This window comes from Helicoverpa zea, chromosome 22, assembly GCF_022581195.2.
Source record: "Helicoverpa zea isolate HzStark_Cry1AcR chromosome 22, ilHelZeax1.1, whole genome shotgun sequence".
Taxonomy (NCBI): Eukaryota; Metazoa; Arthropoda; class Insecta; order Lepidoptera; family Noctuidae; genus Helicoverpa; species Helicoverpa zea.
This window is the reverse complement of record NC_061473.1, coordinates 7172165-7195710: the sequence shown is the minus strand read 5'-3', so window position 1 is coordinate 7195710 and position 23546 is coordinate 7172165. Positions and strand designations below refer to the sequence as shown.

Genomic DNA, 23546 nt, shown 5'->3' with positions numbered 1-23546 from the left:
AACAAACACGCATCGACATGTAAGAGCTTGTTCGCCGCGGTAAGCACTAAGCGCATCGCGTTGTAGCGTCAGTCACGATTTTGTACTCCTCAGTGGCGGTCGATTTTGGAGATTCAAACAAGTTTTTAATTGTGAGTCAAATTAATGCTATAAGGTGTAAATACAGTGTCACAGAGTATTTTTTGCGATGTCTGCATTGTCAAGAAAGAAAAGAATTTTGAATTTAGCGCTACAAATTAATGAAAATAATTGTTCTGATCCCACTACGTACAGAAATAACAATGAAGAAAGGAATAATCTTGGTAAGTAATTGTTTTATTTTTCAAGTTACACGTATTTTAAAGTTGGCTGAGTGATTTTGTATACAAAGCTAAATGTTTTAAGAAAAAATCGAAAATTATTAGAATTACCGTCGTGTGTGATAAAAGTATGTTGTTCTACGTTAATAATCTAAAAAGTTTTTTTTATGTATAATTTGTTCTAATAATTTCATTATTAAGAAAAACTACACAATAACATTTAATTTTGTTATATTTATTTTTACGACATTATTTTCACATACGATTTTGTTCAGCCAAAGTTCTTCTAAAATTTTCAAACGTATGTGCAGATAGGATGTTGTTCTACGGAAACTTACCATAAAAATGTAGTCTTATGTGATAACGAGATTTTGTTCTTTGTAAAAACTTTTACATGAGACTTTTTTCTAATCAAACATACACCATTTAATAATCTTCTTTTAATTAAAATGATTTATTTTTACTAGTGATAGGCGAGTACTCAAATAAGGAATTAAAATTCAGTAGCTATATTGTTTTTTATTTGACTTTATTACAGAATCTGCAATTGAACGTGACAGCAATACTAGCTCCCCGCTACCGTCCGATGCCCAAAACATTATCGTCGAAATGGCAGAAGTATATCATGCCGTATTTGATGAGACTATCCATACAGATGTACCAGAACTACAACTTGAAGCTACCGAAAATCATATTCATACCACATGTCAGCAAGTAGTTTCACCCTCTAACACCAATACAACAGTATCTGAAAAGCAGCATGAAACTACTGAAAATACAATTTCTAATACCTGTCATCAAGTGGCAACACCAGCACCTGTACTTTTTTCACAAGATTCGTATCCAGAAGAAATACTTACTCCATTGAATATAGAGGTAACCTCTAGTTTTAATAATTCACCAGCGTTATATCTAGAAGAATTTGAAGAACCAGCTGTTGCCACTCCTTCTACTTCACATATCACACTAGCTACACCAATGCCCTCTCCAATAAATGTACACAGGAAGTGTGATGATCATTTTTGTCCGGACCATAGTTCTTGGATAGATTCTGTTCAATCTGTAAGTACTAGTGTTTCGACTTTGACATCATCACAACAAAAAAAGAGAAGATCAAGAAAACGATTAGTTAATAAGGACAATTGGTCTGACGTAAAACGAAAATATTTAAAAAATCTCGGTAAAAGCTATGTGTCAAAAAGAGGCAAATTCGTTGAGGATAAAGTTATGGGAAAACCTTGCAGTTGTCGGTTTAAATGTGCTGAAAAAATTTCTGAAGACCAAAGACTAGATTGCTTCAATAGGTTTTGGAAACTTGGGAGTGCCGAAAAACAATGGGGATTTGTTGCAAAATATGTAAAAAAAGCTCCTAAATATAGATGTTTAAATCGCAGTACTCCTAACAACCGTCAGTTTACACTCAAGTATTTCTTGCCAATTAAATCTTTAAATGCCGATGCGACTATTATAAACGTCTGCAAGACTATGTTCTTGAAAACACTAGCTGTTAGTGAAAGTATAATCAAAACCACATTTAAAAAATATGATGGTGTGGCACATTTTGAGGAAGACCTCCGAGGCAAACACGACCATCACAAATCCATAATTAATAATGACATGATAAAGAGTGTGTGTGATCATGTAAATTCATTTGTTCCCATTGAGTCCCACTTTATTAGAAAGGACTCGACCAAATTATATCTAGATGGTAGTCTCAGCATAAGCCGAATGTTTAAACTGTATAACGAATGGTTCGATCAAAACATATACGGATCAAAAGCAACGACTGTACGCCAGTATAGGGAAATAGTGAATAAAAATTTTAATCTTGGTTTTCATATACCGAAAAAGGACCAGTGTGAAGTTTGTCATGCTTTTACAAATAATCGGACACCTACAAATGAAGAAATACAAAACCATAAAGTACATATGGACGCAAAGAAAACGGCACGTACCATGAAACAAAAAGACAAACATGATGCTATAGAGTCTCAAGGGTCCATTGTGACAGCAGTTTTTGATTTCCAGAAAGTATTGACTTGTCCCCACGGCCAAATAAGTATATTTTATTACAAAAGAAAATTATCTGCCTTTAACTTTACAGTTTTTAATATGGGACAAAAGAAAGCAGTGTGCTATATGTGGGATGAAACAGTAGCTAAACGAGGAGCTAATGAAGTGGGAAGCTGTTTATTAGATTTCATAAAAGATAATTGTACAGAAGGCACAAAAGAATTTCGTTTCTGGTCCGATAATTGTGCGGGCCAAAATCGGAATAGATTTGTTTTCTGTATATTTATTTGCAGCAAAAAAATACAAGGTTTCTATTACACATCGTTTTCTAGAGAAGGGACATACCCAAAACGAGGGAGATAGTGTTCACGCCGTCATAGAGCGTTCGTCTCATTCCAAAACGATATATACACCTGATGAATGGCGCCTGCTTGTGCGATGGGCAAAAACAGAAGGAGAACCATATTTAGTTAAAAATATGATACAGGAAAACTTCTTTAACTTTAAGACCCATGTAAGTGACAAACTATGGAACAAAAATTTAAGAAAACAAAAAATATTGTGGACTAAAGTTAAAGAAGTTTTCGTTGACAACGCTGAACCAAATAAATTGTACATCAAGTATGATTTAAATGCAGAATCTTATGAATGCTTAGTTTTACGAAACGATACTAGAAACTCATCTGTATTGCCTGTCTTAGAGCGTGCTTATTCTTCACCACTTAAGTTAACAAAAGATAAATATAATGATTTGGAGAGCATGTGCAGAACAGGTGTTATAAATGCCACTAATGCAATATTTTTTAGATCTTTACCCTACAAATCTAACAATGCAAATGACGACTTAAGTGATGAAAGTAATGAATAATACTTTTATTTTATATTTTCTTTTATTCGAGAGACAGAGTCTGGTTAAATTTAATAAGACTGATTAAAACTATATTAAATTAATAATATCCAGATGTTGATTACTTATATTAGTAGAAGTGAAATAAAGATACCCGATTTTGTGATTACACTGATTACTAAGCATTGAATAAAATACAGAAATAGAGAACAATTTTGTTATATGTTGTGATAGTTTTATAATGTTATACGGTTTAATGTTTAACCGTAAAGGAACATTTAGTTTGCTACAAGTCTTTGACCTTTTGCAAAGTATTTTTTTAACTGTTTGTTGGAGATGTTTTTTGAAGGCTGTTAGTTTTTTTTTAAAGTGATTTACAGGCATTAATTACATACTCACTTGTTTTAGTTTTAGATATTAAGGTAATTGTCAGATTTCTACTGAATGTTATTAATTTTTGATACATTTATCTAGATTATGTGGATGGATATAAAGGAAGAGGACGACCAAAGAAGCGATGGATGGATTGTGTGAAAGACGATATGGCTAGAAAGAATGTCATTAGCGAGATGACGTCAGACAGAGAAGTATGGAAGAGGAAGGCATGCTGCGCCGACCCCAAATAAGAAATTGGGATAAGGGCAGGGGAATGATGATGACATTTATCTAGATTAAGATTATGTCAAAAATTTATAATTGATTATGAGTACCTACTATTTTGAATTGTTTAGAATTTTGTTAATTTTCTTTTGCATTTGAGTTTAAACAACATATTTTTAAATACATATCTGGAAAACATATTTCCAAGCAAAACTGTGATTCGATTTGAGTAATAAATACCGTAAGTGATCATATCAAATATAAAATAGTTTTCTTTCTTACTACCTACATTTAGAGATAACATAGGTTTGGACATTTCCAACATAAGACATTATTCTGTAGACAAATACCAATGTACACCATCTCAAGTACACATACAACTTTTTATTTTATACAGATTTCATAAAACAAAGTCGCATGTGTGGTTAAGTCTTACTTTATTCCAAAAAACAAACTCACATCATTACATAAGAACGAAATTTTAAATAAAATACATATTTAAAATAAAATATTAGCAAGCAAAAACAAGTAAATTAAATAAACAAATACCTTTCACCATAATTTTCTACAATATTTATTTTTTTTGCAACTTATTCATTCACGTAACTTTATTGGTTCGCACTGCAACTAGACAATATTGAAGATAGGACTTTGTTCTTGGGACCCGTCGATTTCTTTATTGTGTGTGACTATGTTCATGTATATTTATTTTTCACTGTTTTTTATTGTTTCTTGATATATATATAATTATTAATGAATGTATTCTTCTCATGATACTAGATTTGTTAATAGTATTTAATTTCACCTAATTGTGATTGTTCATTTCTAAATGTTGTTCAGACTTAACCTTTCTATATAATGTATTCATTGTGGCAAGTAAACCGGCCGGCCGCCGTCTCGATCCTTTGTGTCTTATGTCCCCACTCCGTGGCTGCGTGAGCGCGACAGTTCGCGCCGCGGCGGCCCGCCAGTCTACCAAAGCTACGGACGCGAGCGCTGTGTCGGTCGCTCCTCGCTCCACCTTACGCGCAATCTAGATTACCTAGTGCTTAGCCCTTGTGATCACTGCCTACGCTTTAAACTGTTTGCTCCTTCTGTCTATTGTGAAACTCTTGCGTGTAAACTATTCTTCCGTGTGCTAATAAACTTTCTTGTCGAGTGCAAAAACTTTTTATTGTTTATTGACGCATTAGCCAACCTACCCGCTATACCAGTAAAGACTGGAAATTAATGAAGTGCACGTTGAAAAGAAACAATATTCAGACATACCAGCTTGCTGATGATGAATTATCTGCAATGGAAGAAAATTCTGAGAAATATTCAAGATACAGTTGTGGTTGAGCCTCGAGAGACAGTTGTCCTGCCTAGTCAAAATCAAGGAGAAATAAATTTTGAACTTTTGGCTAATAATTTGGTAAGTTAATATTTTTTGTTTCGTAGTTTTGGCATTTTATTCACTATTATGTGTCGTAGTCAGCGGGATGCGTGGCTGGGCGACGCGACAGTGGTGTTGGAAGTGGCTTGGCAACGCAGACCCGGTCTCGTAACAAGCGCGCGGGTAGATCGCACGGCACTAGATCAGCGTTGTGTTGTCTTTGTTTACGAATGCAATGTCTGATCTGGCAACATCTCTTTGATACATTTTTTTTTGTTCTTGTATTTATTGTTTAACAATCATATAATATAACTCAACACCAATGAAGACGCATGATCCACGGGGTCTGTTTGACTGGTGCGCATCGTTCGTACGCCGCTACCAACACCGCATTCCATACCAAAGCATCGAAACGAACCGAACTTCCACCACCGCGCGCCGCCACCCGCTGCTAAAGGTGAGGCATTAATACAATTAATACAACTGTACTTGTTCCGGTTTCGACGTCACAGCGGGCCCGGGGCGGGCCAACATCACCGCATCAGCACCCAGCGGGAGCGCATGCGCGCGGCGGAGAGGGGCGACCAACGCCATCGCGCCGCGCTCCGGCGCTCGACCCGGTCATTTTGCCGTGCGCTCGACGGGCACGCACGCGCGCAACACAGACAGACCCACGACAGAACTACGACTCATGTTCATTTACATTCCATATTTGTTTTATTAACATTGAAAATAAGTTTTTATACAACGATTAAACTAAATAAGTAACGCCACAGTCGTCGTGCGTCATTTCTCCTCTCCTGAGCATATCGAAGCAAAAACAGTAGTTTTGTCATTATACAAGGTGTTGATTTGCATTTGTGCCATACGTCAGGAGGAGGACATGAAATACGTAAATAATCGATTGTAATTACAGTAGACGGGAAATAGCTAATACGCACGGCTTTTTTTGTCATTGTAATGTCGTAGCATTTCAGAAGTAATCCAATTTTATGAATGAAATTTATGAATGATCGTTACGTATGCTTTCTGTTTGGGTTTGTGTGAGGGCGCAGCACGGTTTTAAGGCCAGTAACACACGCGCCAAGTTTAAATACGGCTAGATAACATTGACGGATTTCCGAAAAAAAATTAAAATCAAAAATTTTCCTGCCGATTTTTTGTTGATTTGGGTTGAGAATCATTAGTATAATTACGTCCTTGACTATGGCACGGATGCAAATCAACAGCTTGTATTACTCTTTTATATTTTGCTAGGTGGAGGGTTTGCCGAAATAACTGACTTGACTCCAATTCAGGAGAGGCTGTACTGTATTTTGGGACGAGATGTGGTGAACCCATAGCAGGAGTTTGGCACAACCCCTTTATTGTAAGTTTCTTCATTTCATAAAACTTTAACAAGTTCAGGTACATAATAATAATTATTAAGTATAACACACATTCTATTTAAAATGCAGTCGTAACGTGATCACAAAGCTTTTGAATTAACCAATACCAAATAATGCACTATGTTCTTCTAAAGTCTACTTCTAAAACTGATTTTTGTATGCTTGCACGTGTTTTTCTTTTTTGTTTTGTGCAGTGCAAAACAAAAAAATATATTTGTTTTTTCATTAACAGCCAATTGAAAATGCTGGTGATAGTGGCTCTGCATCATATCATGATGGTGCAAATGGTGTACTGACCGAGATTGAACTAAGAATTAAATCTAACTCGCTACAATATTGGGATTTATTAATGGTTAATAATTTGTCAAATTTTTCCACAGAACTGATGAAGTACCGGTGCTCAATCTGGGGTAATTTAATTCCTGGTAATAATTAATTTTATCTTAAAAAAAAATTCATAACCTTTACACATACTATTATTTCAGATTCATTGAAATGGAGGTTGAGCGCTTAAATTCAGGGGCCTCTTATAGTACCATCGATATATTCGATGAATATGTTGAGGTGAGACAGAGACTGCAAGCTCTATGCCTGTACCAACAGAGCCTGCAAGCTCTCAGGCTACGCAGCAGCCAGAACAAACTGCTCCGCGGCGACGTCGTCGTCGGCGGCGTCAAGAAGTGGATGCTGGTGAGTTATGATCAGTAACACTGTTATCTGCTGACTAGACTATGTGTAGTAATATACATTTAGGGAAATTTGTTTTTTTTTTTTAGAACTAGAAGAGGAATCTTCACTACGCACTGCCACCGATATGCTGCAAAATATTTAGGTGGCCAAATAATGCACACTATGTTCTTCTAAAGTGTACTTCTAAAACTGAATTTTGTATGCTTGCATGTGTTTTTCTTTTTTGTTTTGGGCAGTGCAAAACAAAAAAAAAAGTTTTGTTTTTTCATTAACAGCCAATTGAAAATGCTGGTGATAGTGGCTCTGCATCATATCATGATGGTGTAAATGGTGTGCGAGTTGTATGGCTTTTCTGTTTAGCTTCTTTCCTTAATTAAATGGTGTACTGACCGAGATTGAACCAAGAATTAAATCTTTCTCGCTACAATATTGGGATTTATTAATGGTTAATAAATTGTCAAATTTTTCCACAGAACTGATGAAGTACCGGTGCTCAATCTAGGGTAATTTAATTCCTGTTAATAATTAATTTTATCTTAAAAAAAAATCATAACCTTTAGACATACTATTATTTCAGATTCATGGAAATGGAGGTTGAGCGCTTAAATTCAGGGGCCTCTTATAATACCATCGATATATTCGATGAATATGTTGATGAGGTGCCCATTGAGACAGAGACTGCAAGCTCTATGCCTGTACAGATAGAACCTGCTAGCTCTATGCCTGTACCGCCAGAGCCTGCAAGCTCTATGCCTGTACCAACAGAGCCTGCAAGCTCTCAGGCTACGCAGCAGTCAGAAGAAACAGCTCCGCGGCGACGTCGTCGGCGTCGTCAAGAAGTGGATGCTGGTGAGTTATCATCAGTAACACTGTTATCTGCTGACTAGACTATGTGTAGTAATATACATTTAGGGAAATTTGTGTTTTTTTTTTTTTAACCTGAAGAGCAATACTCGCTACGCTCTGCCACCGAAATGCTGCAAAACATTGAGGTGGCTATTGCAAATGTTACGAATAGGCTTGCTGCAGCCATAGAAATCCTTGCGGCAAAGCTTAGTGAGCCTATTCGCTATAGTGCTAGCTAGAGCAACCAGTATCCACACATACGAGACGACGTTCACAACGGGTAAGTTGCATGTTGTGTGTATAAAATTTAAAAGTCTACTCAGGCCTAATCATAACTTGTTATTTTACTTACTTTGTTTTCATTAATCTATTTCTACATTTTCGGGTACATAGAAGAAATAGAAGAATTATTATTGATTCTGATAGTGATTGAATTATTAATGTAAATATTGTTGATTATTTTTGTGATTGATCTCTATATTATTTTTTACATATAATTTTTTATTGCCTTTAGTTTAGTAAAATAAATCATTATTATGAATGTAACTTTGAATGTTCTCATTAGTTTTTGTTTTTTTTTATGTATATTTATTTTTTTCTTTTAGTTATTAGTCAAATAGCTGTAGTTAATACATGTTTTACACAATTAACCCTTTTTTTAAATATCCATGAAGCTTATTTTCTAAGTGTTCTCTACTTTCATCACTTTGATAAAGGGTAGGTAGCCTTTGTCCATAAAGCACCACATAAGTTCATGCCAAATTCGATCTCAATCGGTTCCAACTGTTTCATCCTCCGAGCCTTTTCCCAATCATGTTGGGGTCGGCTTCCAGTCTAACCGGATTCAGCTGAGTACCAGTGCTTTACAAGAAGCGACTGCCTATCTGACCTCCTCAACCCAGTAACCCGGGCAACCCGATACCCCTTGGTTAGACTGGTGTCAGACTTACTGGCTTCTGACTACCCGTAACGACTGCCAAGGATGTTCAATGACAGCCGGGACCTACAGTTTAACGTGCCATCCGAAACACAGCCAATGGTGTCTAAGATATACTTAGAAAGTACATACAAACTTAGAAAAGTTGCATTGGTACTTGCCTGACCTGGGATCGAACCCGCGCCCTCGTACTTGAGGTTGGTCCTTTACCCACTAGGCCACCACGACTTACCTTACCTTACCTTACGGTTCCAACTGTTTGTCTTTTTGAAAAACTCAGTAACCTTTATATTTATAATATTAAAATTAAATTAAATATTCTTTATTTCAGGCAATTAAAACCCATACAGACTAACAAAAACATCATGACTAAATAAACTAATATAAACTTTGAAACTAAAATAAAATAACAATATTAGAGCACACGATGCGTTGCGGCGGCGGTGTGGCGCCGGAGCGGTGTCGCTGCGTCGTCTTACATAGAAATATCTACGGCATGTCACACGATGCGCTCCGGCGCCGCACCGGACTTGCAACCACCAAGACGAGGCGGGGAGGGGTGAATGCGTTGCGACGTCGGAGCAGCACCGCTCAGTTGTTTTGCGTCACAAGGAAGGACACGCTCGCTCGCTTCGATTTCTTTCTAAGTATTTTTCTTTATTGTGATTGAGGTTTTAAAAAATGAGTGCCAACCCAGATGTTATTGATATAGACTACCTAATTACATTAGTTCAAGAACGGGAACACTTTTAAAATAAAACAATGAAAATAGAAGCATGGGAGCAAATTGCCAAAATTTTATTTCTAGACTATGATAATTTTGCTCCTGATGTAAAGAACTAGATAGGTAAGTAATTATTTAATCTATACTAATATTATAAAGTTGGTTTGTTTGTCTGAACGCGCTAATCTCAGGAACTACTGGTTCGATTTGAAAAATTCTTTCAGTGTTAGCCCATTTATCGAGGAAGGCTATAGGCTATAACCCATCACGCTAAGACACACGGGAGCGGAGCAGTAACCAAAGATGCGGGTGAAACCGCTGGAGTGTTTTTATAATGATCATATCTTCTGTAACTGCCATTGTAAAGACCCTCTGTTGCTCATAAAATAGCTAGCAAATTCGTCCCTAATGACATTTGCTGCTGTCATCTCTTCATCTTGAGGTTGTAATGAGTGAAATTCATCATCAGTTATTGCCAATTTATCCTTTTGCCGAAAGCCATCCTGATCTGCGACAAAATTGTGTAGGACACAACATGCCTTTACAATGTCAGTAGCAAAATCGTTACTTTGATTTATTAGAGAAAACTATTGACGAACTGGGCTTACGTGATAAACCATCACATATTTGAAATCTTGATGAAACCAGCTTCAGCAAGGACCCGAGTAAATCGAATGTTGTCGGTCGTCGAGGCTACACGTCTACAAGAGCTATCGCCTCTCCAAGGAAAACTAATACACCTGTGCTTGGTGAAAAAGCTCCGCCGCTAATTATATTCACAGGAAAAAAAAAATGAACAAGTAGAAAAAGTATCGAAAGTGGTACATCCGATACTTTTTTCTGCTATGACTATCGAATGTACCACTTTCTATACTTTACTACGACAGTGTAATAGCCCTGCATTTTCGATATTATGTTGTATTAATTTGTTTTTTTTTTTGTATTTTCAGAATCTCTAATGCAGTGTCAATTCACCGACGAGGAGTGGAGATATTTAAATGACATTTACAATGAAAATGATGCAGTTGATGGAAATATTGTTCATAATGATTCTGATATCGTTATTTTTTAATAGTAATGAATGTACTCCGGTTCCATCTCCTAACTCTATTCAAGATTTTGATTGCCCAATAAGCCAAACCGAACAATCTTATACCAACGATGTTCAAGAACCTTGTGACATTCTAAGTGTAAAAATCCTATTCAAGATTTTGTTTGCTCAATAAGCCCAACCGAACAATTTTGTGACAACGATGTTCAAGAACCTTGTGACATTCCAAGTGTAAATTCTTCGATATCAGCATCAGCATCTGAACCAGAAACACCCAATAACTACACAGTCAGCAGAAAAAGGACCCTTAAGCAAGATCCGGGTAAGAAAAGAAAGAGTCATATAAACCAATGGATTGATGTTCGTTGTTTTATATTATAAAAAAAAATCAAGCATTTTGTTCCCTCCACAACTTCTCAACAAGCAAGCGCCCGTTGCAGTTGTCTTCCCCGTTGAAGATCAGGGTTGAACTGCCGACTGGAGTCTTCTGCACCAATTTCTACCTACTAATTAAAAACACAATCCAAACACATGAATTGTTAAATTCCACTTTAAATAGTGCATCATGGTAATAATGTGTGCAGAACCATTGAGAAGATTGGATTTTTGTCGATTTATGTTGAACTCCGATATTGAAAATCCTCAATGTCAAAAAAATGGACTGACGAGTCCAAATTTGACAAGGACGGTACAACCAATTACCATAACGCTCACTACTGGGCAACGAAAGAAGAAGGAAACCCGAATAAAAAGCGAGTAAAAGGCTCTCAGTGGAGGTTCAGTTTAAATGTGTGGATGGGCATTATCGACAAGTATTTAATTGGACCATACTTTATGCCCGACTAGCTTCTGCCAGCGACTTCGTCCGCGTTAGATTTGGACTTTATGCATGTTGTAACATCACTAATTAGTATTACTAATTAGTATGTCACTAATATAATAACTTCCGCTATGATCTGTCATCTGTCATTTTCCATATCCTTGGTATTTTCGACTATGTAACTGTGGTGCAGTGAACTATTATAATTGTGTGTTGTGAAATAAAACTCAAGTAACCCAAGATCAAGGACTTTCATTTATATTACATGGTGTCAGAAGTGGGATTCGAACCCACGCCCTCAAAGAGGTCAAGTCAGCAAGCACACAGTCTCCACCACCACAATTTACATACATACATAGTCAGTCACAGTCAGGGAATGATTCCGGTGATGACATTGGTGTCATTCCTGAGAGATCTCACCGAGACTCATATTGTCAGTCTGAGAAATTAATTCTCAAGTCATATTTCAAAGATGATAATGGTGATAATGTCATGTCTGAGAGGTCTGAAAAGTACCTCGGTGATGAAAGCAGTCACCAGTCAGAGAAATCAATTCTCAAGTCATATTGTCATAATTCAAATAAAAGTTGTGATAGTCAAAGTGTGTATCTCAATGATGAGTACAGACACATGTCTGAGGAATCACCTCACACAATCACAACAGTCACATCACCATATCACAGTCAACAAGTCACATCATCATTTAGTCAAGTCAATACAGTCGAGTCAAAACATAAACATAACATTAACAATAGTAAACAGTCTTGGAACATAAATGTTAAAGTAGGTCATTCACAATTTAATTGTATCATTGATTCAGGAGCTGATCTTAACATAATGTCAAAACAAACTTTTGTTTCTTTAAAACGTCAACAAAGTCAAATGTCACTTGTCAAATGTCACATAAATGTCACAGGATTTTGTGGCAAGTCAATACCCATTATGGGAAAAGTCAATATTAAATGCAATTTAATATTAAATAATAACACTGTCAGTGAAAATATAGTGTTCATAGTCGCAAATTTAGTATGTCCCAATGTCCTAGGTCTTCCTACTTGTGAAAGGTTAGGAATAATTGAAAGAGTTTTTTCAGTATCTAAACAAAATTTTTGTCAACAAATTCTAACACAATATAATGATGTTTTTCAGGGTCTTGGCTGTCTACCTCCTGTCTGTCACCTGAAACTCAAACCTGATGCAGTACCATGCGTGGATCCTCCCAGGAGAGTACCATTTGCGATGCTTGGAAAGCTACGCGAGGAGTTGGATCGCATGGAGAGCATGCAAGTCATTGAAAAAGTCACTAAGCCTACAGAATGGGTGAATAGCATAGTAATTACGGTCAAAAGTTCAGGTCAGTTACGAATTTGTTTAGATCCTAGAAATTTGAATAAGAATATCATAAGGGAAATTTATCCAATAAAGTCAATTGATGAGATAAGATCTCAATTAGTAGGAGCTGCTTGTTTTTCTCATTTGGATGCATTTTCAGGTTTTTGGATGTTAAGATTAGATGAATATAGTTCTAATTTATGTACCTTTTAAACACCATTTGGCAGATATAAATATTTAAGATTACCTTTTGGCATAAATGCATCATCAGAAATATTTCAAAGAGTTATGATGAATTTGTTTGGTGATTTAGAAGGAGTCTTGATATTCATCGATGACATTCTAGTCTATGGTCCAAGTGAGTCTATACATAATGAGAGATTACATAAAGTAATGCAAAGAGCTCGTCAAGTTAATTTAAAATTTAACAAGTCCAAATGTAAATTTCTAGTTTCTGAAGTCTGTTTTTTAGGTTATGTCTTTAGTAAAGATGGTGCAAGGGTTGACCAAGAAAAAGTAAAAGCAATTGTCAATATGCCTACACCACAAAATGTCAAAGAATTGCAAAGAATATTAGGTATGACCAATTATTTAGGTCCCTTTATTAGCAATTTGTCAGAAAAAACTCAAATTTTAAGAAATCTTTTGAAAAAAGATGCAGTCTGGTCTTGGGATGAAAATCATAATAAATGTCTTAAGAGTTTAATAGATGAAATTACAAAATCACCGGTTTTAGCTCACTATAACCCCAATATTCCATTAGTCTTGTCAGCAGATTCGTCTAAGTCAGCATTGGGAGCAGTCATTTTACAAAATAATAAACCCATTGCTTATAGTTCAAAAACATTAACCACAACTCAGTCTAGGTATGCTCAAATTGAGAAAGAATTGCTTGCAATTCAATTTGGTTGTGAAAAATTTCATCAGTATGTATATGGTCATAGAGTCACAGTTCATACAGATCATAAACCATTAGTCTACTTATTTGATAAACCATTACATGATGTACCAGCTAGGTTACAGCGAATGATGTTAACTTTACAAAAGTATGACTTGAAAGTCATACATGTCCCAGGTAAACAAATGTTTATATCTGATACCTTATCTAGAGCTGCCTTAAAAGATTATTATATACCAGAAAATGAGTCAGAAATAACTTGTCATGTCAATTTAATGTATTCAAATTTAGCAGTCACTAAAGACTTACAGCACAAAATTGTCACAACATACTAATAAAGATGAAAGTTTGCAATTGTTAAAGAAATATTATTATGAAGGTTGGCCAAAAAGTAAAAGTAAAGTCAGTCAATTAGTCAAACCATATTGGAATATACAAGCTGAAATTCATGTCGTAAAAGATTTGTTGTTCAAAGGTTCAAAATTGATAGTACCACAGTCTATGTATAAGGAAATGTTGGATAAAACTCAAGTAACCCAAGATCAAGGACTTTCATTTATATTACATGGTGTCAGAAGTCAAGAAGAACTCAAGTCAAAAAAGTCGAAGTCTGGAAGACAGTCGGTCGCGAAAATGGACCAGTCGAGTTCCGAGCCATGCGGCGTGGGCGACCATAATGGCGTCCAAGGCCTTAACAGCAAAATAAAATCACTGCAAATTTCGTCAGATTCCACAAATAATAATGCGGAGGCGTGGAAACGCTGGTGGCAGCAGTTGGAGCTGTATCTGTTGGCCACGGGTTTGGATAAGGCACCCGAAAAGCGCAAGATAGCTATCTTGTTGCATCTCATAGGTGAAAAGGGCTTAAATATATTCAATACTTTCAACCTCACCATTGAGAAGACCACGCTTGCCGAAGTCAAGTCCAAATTTCAGATTTTTTTTGAGCCCAGAAGGAACATAACCATGTGCCGTCACATGTTCTTCACCAGAAAGCAACAGAAATCCGAGTCGATCGAAGGATTCCTAGCAGATCTGGAGAACAAAAGCCAAGATTGTGAATTTGGAACACTCAGGGAATCGCTCATCAGGGATATTTTCATTGCAAATCTGCATATGGATTTAGCACATGTACGTCAGAGACTACTCCAGGAACCTGATCTGACATATCAGAAGATGCGAGAACTGGCAAGAACACTGATCGTCGCAGGGGAGAGAGGATGGTGACAGTCAGAAGGCTGGACCTCAAGAACTCTCATCTCAATCCTCAAGTAGTCAAATTGTCACACGTTCAGGTCGATTTGTAAAGCCTTCTCGTAGGCTAATAGAAGAAATAGATTAAGTATATAATTGTAATCTAAATTAAGTCATAATTAAGTAAAAACCTTTGTCTATCATAACTATGTATAATAAAGTCAATTTTTGTCAAGTCAGTCCATAGTCTTAAGTCTATTGTTTGTCGAGGGTTAATTTAAACTTAACAGGGGGGATGTTGTAACATCACTAATTAGTATTACTAATTAGTATGTCACTAATATAATAACTTCCGCTATGATCTGTCATCTGTCATTTTCCATATCCTTGGTATTTTCGACTATGTAACTGTGGTGCAGTGAACTATTATAATTGTGTGTTGTGAAATAAAACTCAAGTAACCCAAGATCAAGGACTTTCATTTATATTACAATGCAAAGAGAGGAAGAAATAATAATCACCAGCCTATCCAATTATCTAAATCTATGCTTACCTAGCCTATTGGGATGAGTGAAAGTGTTATAAACGTCAGAGTAGACAAATATAATCAGAAGGCTCTGAACTGCTTAGCAATCGGAAGTTACGTGTTATTGTGAGTCAATCATAAAAGATAGACATATACTGTCGTGGGATATTTTTCATATAATTTAAAGGAGAACATTTCCGCCATACGTGGTTTCTATATAGCTTTAACCATTAAGGCTGCACACGCGACGGAAGCTTAAAAAATGGAGTAACTTTTCCCGTTTTCCCAACATTTCTCTTCACTGCTCTGCTCCTATTAAACGTAGCGTGATGAAAAATTCTATAACCTGCACAGGAGTATGAAGAATATTTGTGCCAAGTTTCATTAAAATCGAGTAGTTTTTGTTTCTATATCGAACATACAGACAGACAGACAGACAAAAATTTTACTGATTGCATTTTTGGCATCAGTATCGATCACTAATCACCTGATAGTTATTTTGGAAATATATTTAATGTAAGTACAGAATTATTGAAACAAAAGTTGCCCGATTTTCCCAAACGACAAGGAAGGCGCCAAATTGAGCGAACTACATTTGCGTTAACATCCGATCAATATGTTGACAAGATAAGAGAAAAACAATTAAAGAAGCAAGTTCCGTACCGATTTATAAAACGGACAAAAAAAAATCCGTTTGTTCTATGGGAGATAAGTATAGATAATTTAAATGGCGAGTTTTATGAACATTTTCAACGAACGAACTATTATTGCTTATGGAGGACTTACCTTACTGTAAGAAGAAACATGTGGTTTCAACACGATGGCTGCCCTGAGCACTATCGAAGAGGTGATCAAAATCATCAGAATAATGGATAGGAAGAGGAAGTCCCGTACTATGGCCCGCAACAAGAACCTCGGATTTGACACCAATTGATTTTTATGTGTGGGGCCATATGAAAACAATTGTGTACAAGATGGCCATCCTATACCAACCATAGATATCTTGCAAGAAAAAAATATTGATGCGGCAAATCAAATAAGTGCCCAATTGACAAGTAAGGTGGTCAAGACTGGTCTGCGACGTAGAATTAGACTCTGTGTTAGAAATAGAGGTAGGATTTGATTAGCAAATCATTACTAATTAATTTTATCATTAGGATTGGATTAGACAACGTAGGAACGTTTGTTAGTATCATTTTTATTTAAGAATTTGCATTTTTATGCTGACTTTTGTACCTTTTTGGATAGCTAGATAAATGTAGACATTTTTAAGTAACCTGCACAAAAAAAAGATAGAGTAATTTTTTTGTGAAAATAGCTACATGTATATGTATACTTAATTAGATGTTAATTTAGTTTATTTTGTTTAAAAAAGACTGATTACCTTAAGATCTAAACACTATAAAACTGTTACTAAGATAAGAAATCTATTATTTTCTAAGGAAGAGTTAAAAATTTTCAAAAAACAAATGTGAATATTATTTGAAATATTTATTTATAATACCTACTTTTTGCGCAAATAGTACAATGGCGGACTTAACTATAACGGAATACTATATACCAAATTACCTGCACACACAGAGTCGTGGTGGCCTAGTGGGTAAAGGACCAACCTCTCAAGTATGAGGGCGCGGGTTCGATCCCAGGTCAGGCAAGTACCAATGCAACTTTTCTAAGTTTGTATGTACTTTCTAAGTATATCTTAGACACCATTGGCTGTGTTTCGGATGGCACGCGTTAAACTGTAGGTCCCGGCTGTCATTGATCATCCTTGGCAGTCGTTACAGGTAGTCAGAAGCCAGTAAGTCTGACACCAGTCTAACCAAGGGGTATCGGGTTGCCCGGGCAACTGGGTTGAGGAGGTCAGATAGGCAGTCGCTTCTTGTAAAGCACTGGTACTCAGCTGAATCCGGTTAGACTGGAAGCCGACCCCAACATGATTGGGAAAAAGGCTCGGAAGATGACCTGCACCCTAAGTCAAATCTCTTTGGAGTTTGGTTTCTTTATTTTGGAGTTTTTTAGTTTGATAGGCATTTTAATTAGTTTTCTGGTGTTAGTTATGTTTGATTGTTTTTATTATTAAAGTTTAATAATTTTTCAATATTTTATTGTCTTTTTCATTGAGCCATCCCGTTTCTCTTTAAATGTATCATTAAAAAACAAACTAGTATTCCAAATATGCTGCAGTTCCTCTACCAGTACCACAAACTGTTGCTTAAGAGCTTTGCAGCCAATGCGATGATTGCCAAAGGTGCCAAGCTCAAGCACCAGAGCCAATTCGTCGGGTTCTTTTTATTTTTTATGCATATTCACTCAAAGACGCCAGGAACAATTTTCAAAATTCTCTTTTGTTTGATGAGGTATGCTTCCCAGGTGGTCCCATAGTCGTCAGGATCTGATCATGGAAACCCTAAGAAATCGAGGGCAACTCTCGAAATTTGTAGGCATGCATAGGGTAAAAACTTGATGATAACCAGCTTGAAGAAAACACAAGAGAATACTACATTTTGTTTAAAACTCGTACACACTTCCGAAGAACTATCCAATTTAGAGGCAATATTAAACGACGGCAAAATGAAAGAAGAATAATTAAATATAGTAATCGTATGCTAACCAGAAATAACCTTAAAACTGCGCATATCAACTATGTATTTTTTACCAGCGAATTTCTAAGGCCCGGTATCCACCAAAGCGGAGAGGAGAGGAGACGAGAGGAGATGTGTTTGAATAAACCAATCCGATTTAGTTATTTCCACATCTCTTCTCCGCTTAGCTTTGGTGGAAATGGGTCAAGCGGAGAGGAGAAGAGATGTCTCATTTTCCTATAGAATTTTGTGCAGCGAGCGAGCAAGCGGCGCGGCAGAGTGGAGAAGTGTCTAGTCGGGCGGCCGGGCTGCGCTGACCCCGCTGCCTTCTCCGCGCGCCTCGCACGTCCCGAAACGTCATTCGATTGACTGGCTGCTTTCGTAGACAGAGCTACACACAGCTCACATCTCTCCGCAACGCATCTCTTCTCCGCTTTGGTGGAAATAACCTGCCAGCTTCACGGCACATCTCCTCTCGTCTCCTCTCCTCTCCGCTTTGGTGGATACCGGGCCTAACCAAATGCTCTTGTCCTGGTAGCGGAAGAGTTGAATACTCAAAAGTATGTTTAAAACAGTACAAAAATGTCTTAAAACTATTCTTTGTACTGATTTACACATGTGACCATGCATACACTATTGATGGCAATGAGAAGTTTTTTAGATCTATTCTACAAAACGCTACAAAGCGTAAAAACTAAACTACAAAGATCTTCGACCGACTTGCAGAAATAGTCACAAAAGACAGAAACTGATAAAATATATCAGATGCGAAAGTACATACATGCGTGATGCGTTTACATACATTTAGTGTTTTTAGGGTGGTATTGTATTTATGCTTTCATAGGAGATAAAGTCTTGTGTATTTCGCGAAGGAACTAGGTCGGAAGAGCGATTTCATGAACAAACTGCGCGTAGGGATAATCCGAATACGAAATACGAGTAGGTACCCGATACAAAGTATTTATTGTATCGAATCAATTTTGCGATACATACTCGGTATCGAAACAAAAATACTTGGTATCGAATAAAATCAGCAAAACAACCGAAATAAAACAATAAAAAAAAGAGAACGCATCATGCAGCACTGAGAGAGCAAAAGCTGATCGCACTCGGTTATCGAGTTACCGGTATTCGTCGCGTGGTGGCGTGAGTGACACATTGTCTCGCGCTAGACCAGCCGAATAGGCATGACGATAGTAATTCAAAATCTAATATTATATTTATGAAACTAAACTTTGTAACGTTGTACGTTAATGTCAACGTTTTAAAATACTTGCCTTTTGTTTTTAATCAAAATATTAATATAAGGTGGGTAGAAAAATAAATAAATAAATGTAATGTCTACCTACGGTTGCGTTTAGAAACGCGTACAATTATTTGTTTCGTTAATTAAGTATTATTTATTTCTTTTACTAAACTGATTAACGTATTTTTAAATTCATATTTATTATAACAACTTGGGTCTAGAAATAAAAAATTGTAACTTAATCAAAACTTAAAAACAAACAGTACGTAGTCATTATCTGTATCGGTGCAACGGCAAGTTAAACCAAATTGGACTTCACGTCATTGTGATATGGTTTCGATTCTTTTACCTGGACTGCTGTACCAATGCAAATCGGATTCGTTCGCTACTCATTCACGGGCGTGTACCGTGAGGTTGGTTAGCTGCTTTAGCGACTCGACCATTTTTAAAATATCATCACGGAAGACACACGTTCACGCGCTCCTTACAAGCACTCACTTTTGCCAGTCCTTAGTGCGTGACGTTAATCGTGGTCTTAACGGTTTTATTTTATAATTTTGAAAACATATTTTTCAAATTTCGTTTAACTTATTCTCTATATTGTAGAATCAGTGCATCTCCCCGTATTGGGTAAGTGTTGAACAATTCGTGTAATTGCTACCACCCACCTATTGGGTGACCGTTGGCAAATGACTTGCAGATTTCATCTTTTCTTGCTTTGCACATTGTCGCATCATTTGTAGCCTTTTTCATCATCATAAGCAGTCAGGGTTATTCTTTTCATTTGCTTATCCCTGCATCTTATTTTTTATATGTTTTATACATTTTATATAAAAATTACATTTCAGCTGTTCTCTGTAAACTCCGATTCTGACTGTGAATTTGCACACATTCGCCTTAAGCGCACTGAGCTTCTGCTTCCTGCTTCCGCGGCAAACACAGTCAGAGGAGGACAATCAGAAATGGACATTTATTTGAATGGATGTAAATTCCAGGGTCCAAAGTTCGGGTTCAAAGTTCGGCTTAAACTCCGGGCCACGGCTGATCCGTTGGCCGAACGTCGACAGGCACCGAGAGGCACCGTGCACCGATTACCCTCTACCATACTGCATCACCATCTGCGGGTCGTCCACCCTGAAGCGCCTCCTCGGCTGAGCGTCATCACCGGACATCTCTCCACGTGAAGCCAGGACAGTGCTAGCGCGCTTTACCTCCATATAACAAAATTAATTTTGCTGACGGGCATTCGAATCGCGACCTTGGAAATAAATTTTTATGTTCACAATGTGGGGTTTAATTTAAAATCTAAACCGTCCACACGCTAAACGTGACAACTTGAAGCTTGGATGGAATATAAATAGCTCATTGTTTGTTACCAATTTCACACAGCTGGTAGGTGTTGGCATTATGGTTAGGTTATCTACAGCTGGTAGCTAAGTACTAACAAAATCAAACAGGGTTTGGTCTATTTTTAGGTGCTGAATGTGTGATCAACACACAAGATAAAGACCCTTCAACAGAAGGATTGGATTGGATGACACAATAATAAAAGCCTTAGGGCAGGCCTTATCCAGTGAAAAAGAATATGGGCCTGGTATTCAATTGGAGTTGGTAAAGAGGGTTGAAGGTATAATTATAAATGGCCTTAAACAAGAAACCAAGGATAAGCTAGTGAAAAAGTACCTAGTACCTTCTAACCTCAAGCTTTTAGATGCACCAAAACTTAATAAAGAGCTAGAAGAACTACTGAATGACGCTATGAAGGCACGTGACAAGCGGGTTCAGGATCTCCAACAACAAATAGGCATTGCAACAGCGGCTTTGTTGTGTGCGACAGACAAATTGATTAAAGGGGATGTCGACAAGATAAGTTTGGTCTCCTACTTCACAAACTCACTATCTTTTCCATCGCAAAGAGCCTCGATCACAAATAACAAGAGAAACACCCCAAAGAACTAGGTATGATTGCGCCGCCATCAAACAAGCCTAAAAAAACAATTGGAGCCCCAGCCATCTAGCAGTTCTTGCGCCAATTATTTACAACAGTTTACAATGGATCTGTCGGATTGCAATACATCGGAATCGAAAGAGTTTTACGACTTACGGGGATTAAATGATTCACACACATAAATAATTTTGTATAATAATATTTTTTTTGTAAATAAATAATTTTCAGTTCCGTGTGGGCCGTTTGAGTATGCACTGGCATAGTACGCTCAGTGTTCGGAAAAATAGATCGTCAACCTTTGGCTAAATTACAATATTTACTCACAGCTCGTGCAGTCAGAGCTGGTGGTTTTACATACATCAAATGTCAATGCATGGCATCAATGAAGAAGATTTTTTATGTGGTTGATAAAAGTAAGGATTGCTTGTGGTTCCATAGAAGAAACACATTGCGAATGTGCAGTTGGAAGAGGACATGAAGCTCATTGTAAACTTGTACTAGTAGCATTATATGGCATTGACGATTGGTAAAAAGACACAGGCCAGAAAAAGACTACGCAATAGGTAAATTGCTAGCTGATCACGGCCACGAAACTCTAAGATTACCACCATACAATACAACTGCGATTTAAACCCTATCGAGTATTTGTGGAATCTCGTGAAACAGAGAGTGGCCGAAAAAAATGTAGATTAGCTAGAAAAAAATATAGAAGGATTGACAAAGCAAGCCATATCCTCCATAACAGCTGAGGATTGGAAGAAGGAAACCAACCACGTCAAGAGATTAGAAAATGAATATTGGACGAGAGAGGTGGTAAGAGAAAGAGAAATCGAAGATTTCATTATACAAGTCGGGTTGAATAGCGACAGTGACAGCGAAAGTGATAGTGAGTGTGAGTCCGAAGAGGTTGAGGACGATAATGACGACAATGTTTTGTCCGGTGTTGAGGTTTAAATGCATAAATAAAAATTCTCTTCAATTGATTCAACATCTTTTTGAATAATATGATGATTTGTCTGACGGGTTGTGTCGACTTAAACAGGTGTCTGTTAGTCTGTCTTCTACGGTGTCTGAATATGTTGCCATTATTACAGCAGCCAGTGAAGCCTGCTGGCTGGTTAATTTGTTAAATGATTTTAATATAAATAATGTCTGTCCAGTACATATCTATTGTGATAATCAATCTGCTATACCAGTTGCCCGTACTGACACTATCAAAAGATTGAAACATGTTGATATTCACTATCACTTTATAAAAGAATTAATTAAAAATAGAAAGTTGTGTCTAAAATACATCAAAACAAGTGATCGACCTGCAGATATGTAAACAAAATCTTTAAGTAGAGAATTGATAACTCGTTTCTTAGGAAAATGTGGGGAAGACCATACACAGATGGTATAATTGTTAAATACAATTTTTGTTTACTGAATATTTTATTTAGGTATTGTACTTAAAATGCAGTAAGATATGCATATGTTTTTGTTAACTAGTTTAATTGGTGCAATTACATTGAGGGGGGAGTTAAAAATATTAAGTATAAAATATAACAATGTAATTCCACCATAATTTAGTTTTTGTCTAATGGCAACACTGGTATACACAGGTACAGTACCTGTGCTGACAACTCTCTCTTACCAGAAACTGTAATAAGTGTGTTTCGTTTGTTCATAAGTAAAATACTCTATAACGATAACTGACAGTAACAGTAATATTTACTCTTATTTCAGGTTAACTTGCAGAAAAAACCAACACCAAGATCCGCACGCCGAGTAAGGGCAAGGCAAAAATAATACGCGTGTCCGCATGAACAGCTTCGATATTTGTGCCATTATAAAAAAAATTGCCTCAATATACGACGCTCGAAAGGAGGTACTTACGCTGAACAAGATTCTGGCGTCAGCAAGTGCTGATTTAAACTATAAAGGCTCCAAAACGACATTAAGAAAGATTTTAAAAGAAAAGCTCCGATTAAAATTAAAAAAATGCTGCCAGAACCGAATGGTGCTCATAGAACGCGATAACATAAAAGCGTTAAATATTTACGCCGCCGCCTCCGACAAAATGATGCCACGGGTGCGGAAAAAATGAAAGTTGTATAAGTATATGGATGAGTCGTGGATCCATGCCCATTATACTGTCAGCAAGTGCTGGCAGTCATCCACCGATAAAGGTGTTCGCAAAAATGATAGTCCCGGACAAAGGTGGGTGATGGTTCATGCTGGCTCA

At 36.8% G+C, this 23546-nt stretch overlaps 2 protein-coding genes across 2 annotated transcripts; both read left to right on the top strand.

The window, feature by feature from the left end:
* The first annotated feature begins 187 nt into the window (after positions 1-187).
* LOC124641281 lies at positions 188-3180 on the top strand. Its single transcript, XM_047179334.1, has 3 exons — positions 188-302; positions 838-1048; positions 2730-3180. Exons 1-3 carry the CDS (start codon positions 188-190, stop codon positions 3178-3180), a joined length of 777 nt encoding a protein of 258 aa, XP_047035290.1.
* An 8597-nt stretch (positions 3181-11777) lies between these two features.
* Positions 11778-15253, top strand: LOC124641277. Its single transcript, XM_047179325.1, has 2 exons — positions 11778-11858; positions 14389-15253. The coding sequence occupies exon 2, from the start codon at positions 14454-14456 to the stop codon at positions 15045-15047; it is 594 nt and encodes a 197-aa protein (XP_047035281.1). The 5' UTR covers positions 11778-11858; positions 14389-14453; the 3' UTR covers positions 15048-15253.
* The last annotated feature ends 8293 nt before the right edge of the window (positions 15254-23546 follow it).